Source organism: Dipodomys ordii, unplaced genomic scaffold (genome assembly GCF_000151885.1).
Source record: "Dipodomys ordii isolate 6190 unplaced genomic scaffold, Dord_2.0 Scaffold62, whole genome shotgun sequence".
Classification (NCBI taxonomy): domain Eukaryota; kingdom Metazoa; phylum Chordata; class Mammalia; order Rodentia; family Heteromyidae; genus Dipodomys; species Dipodomys ordii.
The window spans coordinates 3,428,838-3,435,255 of record NW_012267278.1 but is presented as its reverse complement, the minus strand read 5'-3'; the positions used below and the strand labels follow the sequence as shown (position 1 = coordinate 3,435,255).

The following is a 6,418-nucleotide window of genomic DNA, read 5'->3' as shown; positions in this document are numbered from 1 at the left end:
CCCAGGCCCAGAGTTCAGGCCCCACGACCGGACCCCCACCCCCCCCCAAAAAAATAATAATCTCAAATATAAAACAGTAGCACATCTATCAGGTTGAAATATTTCTTAAGTAAAATCCTTATGATTAGACAAGGAAAGGCATATTTATATGGCACTTTTGATTCCTACTTATTCAAAAAAAATTTTATTTTATTTTTAATAATTTTAATTGTTGTTCTAAGCAAATAATAAATCCAATCTAAGTAGTAGGCCCTAAAGGATTTTAGTCTTACTAATTGTCCTATTATTATAGTGCTTCTCCATTGTATTCAGCAAATGTAGTATCTTCAGCTTAAGAATTCTTAGCATAGAAAACTTCCTGATGGTATTTCATTTTTTCCTATGCCTGAGCATCTGGTCAATATGGAAACGGGTCTTTTAGTGTGGAATATAACCAAATAATATTTGATTATATTCAAAAACTATTATTTGAATGTTATTGCCACCTTGGCTTATTGTTGTTAGACCTTTAAGCAGGGAGTTTTGTTATTGTCTCAAAAAATTCAATGACCCAACTTAATTTTCCTTTGCTTTATGTATCCCTTTACCCTGAGAATCCAGTGCTTCTTTAACAAACATAATGTAAACATCTTTTTGATGTCCTTAAAGTGTCATCTGTTTTTTTCCCACAGGAACTATGAGAATTATTTCATCAAAGCACAGAAGGTGAGACGCCTCATTGCAAACGATTTTGTGAATGTTTTTAACTCTGGAGTGGATGTCCTGCTGACCCCCACTACCTTGAGTGAGGCAGTGCCATACTTGGAGTTCATCAAAGAAGACAACAGAACACGAAGTGCCCAGGATGATATTTTTACACAGGCTGTAAATATGGCAGGTGAGGATCCCTCACAAATGTTCTGATTTCCTTCAAATTTTTGTATAGATATCCTTATCTTCAGCTAGGTTCTAGGTGACTTGCATCCTAGAAGCAAAAGCCTATTCTTCTGGAATACTTAGGAATATAAATATTAAAACCACACACACACACACACACACATATGTATATAATTGAACTCATACACTTAACACTTTTAAAGTTTTAATTTGAAAATAATGAGATGTGCAGAAAAGATGTAAAGTAGTATATGAATACTGATAAGCCTCTCATCTGAATTCATCATTGTTAACAGTGTGCTTCATTTTCTTTCTTCATTCTACACACACACACACACACACACAGCATCCCTTGTTTTTAGCATAATCATTTAAAAGGTTTTAGACATGACACTTCATGCATGAAAAAGGTGTTCTCCCGCATAACCACAGTTCCTTTGATTGCATCTAAAAACTTGTATTCAAGAATAATATGAACATAGTCCATATTTCAGTTTTCTCAATTGTACCAAAATTTTTTTAAATTGCCTTTCCCCCAAGCATATTACATTTGTTTATGATATCTTTTAAGAATCTATAGCAGTCGCTGAAGTGTCTCAGGTATTTTTGTTTTTGTTTTTAAACAACCATATCAAGCATGTTATAATTTTTTGTCTCAGTCATCAAACATAATGTAAATCACTCAAGAGAAAAAACAAATCAGTCTGTACCCTTCTCTTCTGTTTAGATGCTCTATTGTGAGTGAACCCAGGGCCTCATGAGTGTTTGCAGATACTCTGCCACTGCACTGTGTCCTCAGCTTCTCCCTTTCACTTTTAAAGGTTATTTTTGTTGGATATAGTATTCTGGTTCAGTAGTTCTTATCTCTGCTATATGAAATATGTTGTGCCACCTAGTTTTGTTCCATTTAGCTTTCTAATCAGAAGCCTCCCATCTTTATTTATTTTTTTTCTCTTCAGTGATACCTACCCATATCCATGGTGCTACAAATCAAGCTCAGGACTTTACACACATTTGGCAAATGCTCTGTCACTAAGCTATAGCTTCGACACTTGATTTTTTTTTTTTTAAATAGGGTTTTACTACATAGTTTAGGTCTTGAATTGCTATGGCCTGAAACTCATGATCCTCCTACCACAGCCTCCTGGGTGCTGGGATTATAGACATGTACCATCATTGCAGTGTTTAATCTACGGTCCTAGAGGATGTCCTCTGGATTTGTCTAATTGTCCCCTCATAGTTGAGTTGATTTAAACATTTTTGACAGAAATACTATATACTTTTCACCTCACACAGTAGTTGGTATTATTTTGTCCCATTTTTGGAAACTAAGTTGATCACTCACAGAGGTAACTGCCACATTGCCCTTATAAAGGTATAGTTTTCTTGATGACTTATAAGCAATTTATAGAGCAATAGAGACATGATTATATTATTTCCTCAATATCTTGAACCCAGTTTTAGTATCCATTGATAATTCTTCCTGAATTACTTATTACCTAGAGAATTATAAAATGCTGACTGCTCTAATTGTGTCATCTCTTCTATATTTGTTAGAATCAGACTTCTGTAAGTAAGAGCTGTTTATTTAGGAAGGATTTCACTGTGTAGCACAGGCTGGTCTGGAACTCATGATCTTTCTGCCTTAGCCTCCCAAATACTGAGATTATAGGCATATAAAATCAAATGTGGATTTTTTCTCTTTTTCTAATTCTTCATAAGAAATTATTGTCATTGTTTTTGATGTTGAAATTATCCTAATTTTCAAGTTGTATGTATCCTTTAGTCTTGTTTCTATTTAAATTTTTGAAAATTGTCTTGCTTCTATGGCATAATAAGATACCTAGAATCTTGTACTTTCCCTCTCCCACATGTAGCATTAAAACTACATTGAAGCTAATGTAGTTAAAATCTGGGATTCAGTCTATCCTGAGTTAATTTTTTATCTAATGGATTGGCCTAAAAGCACACATTCTGTTGGCAAGGATATAGGAAAAGAAGCATATCTTTGAAGAGGAATTACTAATCACAAATTCATTCACCCTTGATGAAACCCTTTTCATCTATGAAAAGTTTCAAAAAAATATCAACAAACAATGACACACAAGGTATTGAATAAAATAGCTAAATATTGAAAACCCCCAATGCTCAATTATAGAAGACTAGTGGATAAATTATGGCAAAAAAAAACCCCACATAAAGGAGCATTGTACAGCTATAAACAGGGAAAGAAGATCTCTGAACTGAGACAGCATGATTTCCAAGGTTTATTGTTAAGTGAACAAAGCATGGTACAAAAACATATATGTAACAGGACAGTTTTTCAGTCTTTCTGCCTATACTTCCTAGCACTAGATAATGGAAGAGGTCTTTGTATCTTTGGCTGGAGAATTTATCAACTAATGATTTCCTTCTTTTCCTCAGGATTGCCAGCAGTGAACATCCCTGTAGCCCTCTCACACCAAGGGCTGCCAGTGGGACTGCAGTTTATTGGACCCGCGTTTTGTGACAAGCAGGTTCTCACAGTTGCCAAATGGTTTGAAAAACAAGTACAGTTTCCAGTTATTCAGCTGGAACTCATGGAAGATCATTCATCAGTTCTCAATAATGAAAAGTTACCTTCTGTTTCTCTATAGCAGTAGTGATAAATGGTTCATGAAAATAAAAATTGCTTTTGGAGATTCTGTAGTCTAGTTACATGATCTTCCTTAATTCTTGTAATTAGGATCATTGTCAACATAGTCATTCCTTGGAGTCACTTTTTATAATTCTTGTGATGCAGTTAATTAAAATAATCTTTCATGCCTATTAAACATCTCTAAGTGCAAAGTACAGAATTTCTGCTATGATATAAAATACATGTAATTAACAAACTGAACACAGTTTGGAACATGTCTATTAAAAGAATAGAACTTATAGTAAGCTTAGGGGAAAAAAAAACATGTCAAAACCTACATGTATTTATAACTAGAGCACCAACAAAAGCAATAATTGTACCTCCAGAGATAACCTGTGGAATTCAGGAAGGCCACTTACCATATGGTAGAGGATGCCTCAGAGAATATTAAAAATTCACGGTCTAGCACAGTACTGTCTTTTGAGAGAAGCTCTGAGCAAAGGAGGCAGTACTCTGCCAGGACCCAGAATCTGCAAGATCTCTGGGGAGGAGCCCAAGAAGCAGACATCGAGTAGTTCTCTAAAAATAGAGCTAAATGATCTAACTTGTTTTCCTTTCTTCTTTACAGTTAAAATTACAGTGTTAACACTGTGTTCATTCTCTTATTTACCAATTACAGATGAGCTCCAAGACGTCTTAGAAACATTCATATCATTTGAGATTATATTGGATTATATTATTGTATTGTCTTAGATTCACAATGTATAGGTAACATGCAACTGACAAAACTTGCAGATTGCTAAGCACCGGTGGCTCACCCCTGTAGTCCTAGAAGGTTGAGATCTGAGGATCACAGTTTAAAGCCAGCCCAGGCAGATAAATCCAAAACACTCATCTCCAGGTAACCAGCAAAAAACTGGAAGTGGAAGTGTGTTTCAACTGATGGGTCACCAGCCTTGAGTGTATAAACCAAGTAAGAGCACAAGGCCCTGAGTTCAAGCCCCAGTACTAGCACCAAAATAAGAAAGAAAGAAAAAAAAAACCCTTGAGGTTCCCACTTGGTGACTTCTTTCAGCTACCTTCATAAACATTCTCTATTTGTGCCCTGGAGCCAAAGAGAAGGTAATGTTAGTATTTGGCCATCTCTCCTGCTCACTCCAATGAGGCATCATCATTGATTCCTTTTGTCTTTACTAGGACACTATTCACTTCATGTTCATCAGGCATTCTAACTTTGCACATCTATATTAAGAAGTGTCAACAAGAAGCTAAATTATTTCATAGTCAAATCACCTTGATTTGAAAATCTTCTGTAAATACAAAGTACATGAAAAAGCAATAATACGACAGAACTCCACTGGAATGTTTTACCAAAGGAATTTAAGCTGCCTGTTACTTTCATTACTAGTTTTTCCTCTTCACTGGGATCTGCCCACTCCCAGATACTCAAACAGAAGCTTTGTGCGCCAAGATCACTAATATTGCAACTTTCTACCCTGAATCCCTGAGAGAAGCAATACATTAACAGGAAACTTGGATTACATTTGGCCTTCTACCGACATTGGGATTCCATAATGTTGTATGGTAGATCCAGTTACGAGAACAGAGAAGCCACCACTTAAAAGGCCGAATCTGGAGACTTCATTGGAGCACTAGTGGGCTGCAGGGGGACTCCACAAAGCCCTACTGCCCTGCATACAACGAACACATGGCTTCTAAAACCCAAACCATACAAGGTGCAGGAAATCAATCTTAACAACAGAAATCAAATCAGCTGTGAACACAAAGTAAATAAAAAACCAGCGCATATTTAAATCTAACAAAAATGTGAAATATAAACCAAAACAAATCAAATGTGCACACGATCAGGGAAAAATCAGAAACCATTTAAGGAGAATAAGACTTCTGGAACTTACCAACTCAAAACACATTTGTAGTCGTAAGAATGTCCTCTATTATTAATGCCTTTTTGCTTAGATCCAGTCTCCTTTAATATCTATAGGTGCAAGCAACCACAGAATATTAAAAGCAGGCAAAAATAAAATTCTTGTTGAACCCTTTTTAACATATCAATTTGAATTTTTTTTCTAAGTATACGTCTGTCCCCGTGTCCCAATTAGATGCACTAATTACTTGACACTGGAAACAGACATAACATGTACTGCTCCCCCACTATTAATAGCCAACTACCATGAAAGAATGCCTACTTAATGTTTCTCCTCTCTATCTTTACTCCAAACCTAGGGCATTTCACTTGCCAAGTCACTGAGAACTGAAGTCACAGATGCTATCTGTGATTGAATCCTAAGATTATCAGAAGCTACTTTTTAAAAAAGTGGCTACAAGAATAAGATGAGTGTTTTGATAAGATCCAGCAAGATCAAACCCACCATACAAAAAAGGAGAAACGGTCTGAATCAACAGCAAAAGCATGAAAGTGTTTTTGTTTTGTTTTTAAATGATGCAATTCTACACAACAATCCCCAGGCAGGCATGCTCCTCTTGCAAGGGAGCAAGTGGCAAACCAGTGCTCTGTGTTCCCCCATACTTGGTGTTACCAAGAAACTCACTTGAAACCAAAGAAGCAGAATGTTCCCTCTGAATGGCTCTCTGACATCAAGTCCAGTGTTAGGACAATGAACTTGGGCCATCTAGAAAAAGACAGCTTGTACAGAACAGCTTCCAAAAATGACAAAAAGCGGTTTCTAGTAGGAGATAACCTGTACTTCCTAATGGCAACCAGCACCTTCAGGATTTTAAGAGCAGCCTGAAGACAGTGGTGAGATGTGTCCAGGATAGCAATCAGTAGACCTCAGCAAGCTGTGTGCCAGACCCAGCTCCACCCAAGCAAGGGGGCAAATGATGCCATTAGCTTTTATATAAACATTCATTCATTAGCCCCTTTCCTCAGACATGATTATCTAC

General features: G+C 36.4%; 1 protein-coding gene across 2 annotated transcripts in view; it reads left to right on the top strand.

The window, feature by feature from the left end:
* Positions 1 to 3,560, top strand: part of Qrsl1 (glutaminyl-tRNA synthase (glutamine-hydrolyzing)-like 1) — a 27,112-nt gene extending 23,552 nt beyond the window's left edge. For both annotated transcript variants that reach the window (XM_013022445.1, XM_013022444.1), the window contains 2 exons: positions 672 to 877; positions 3,301 to 3,560. In XM_013022445.1, coding sequence (XP_012877899.1) covers positions 672 to 877; positions 3,301 to 3,512 — 418 coding nt within the window. In that variant the 3' untranslated portion in view covers positions 3,513 to 3,560. The remainder of the gene's footprint in view (positions 1 to 671; positions 878 to 3,300) is intronic.
* Positions 3,561 to 6,418: the final 2,858 nt, after the last annotated feature.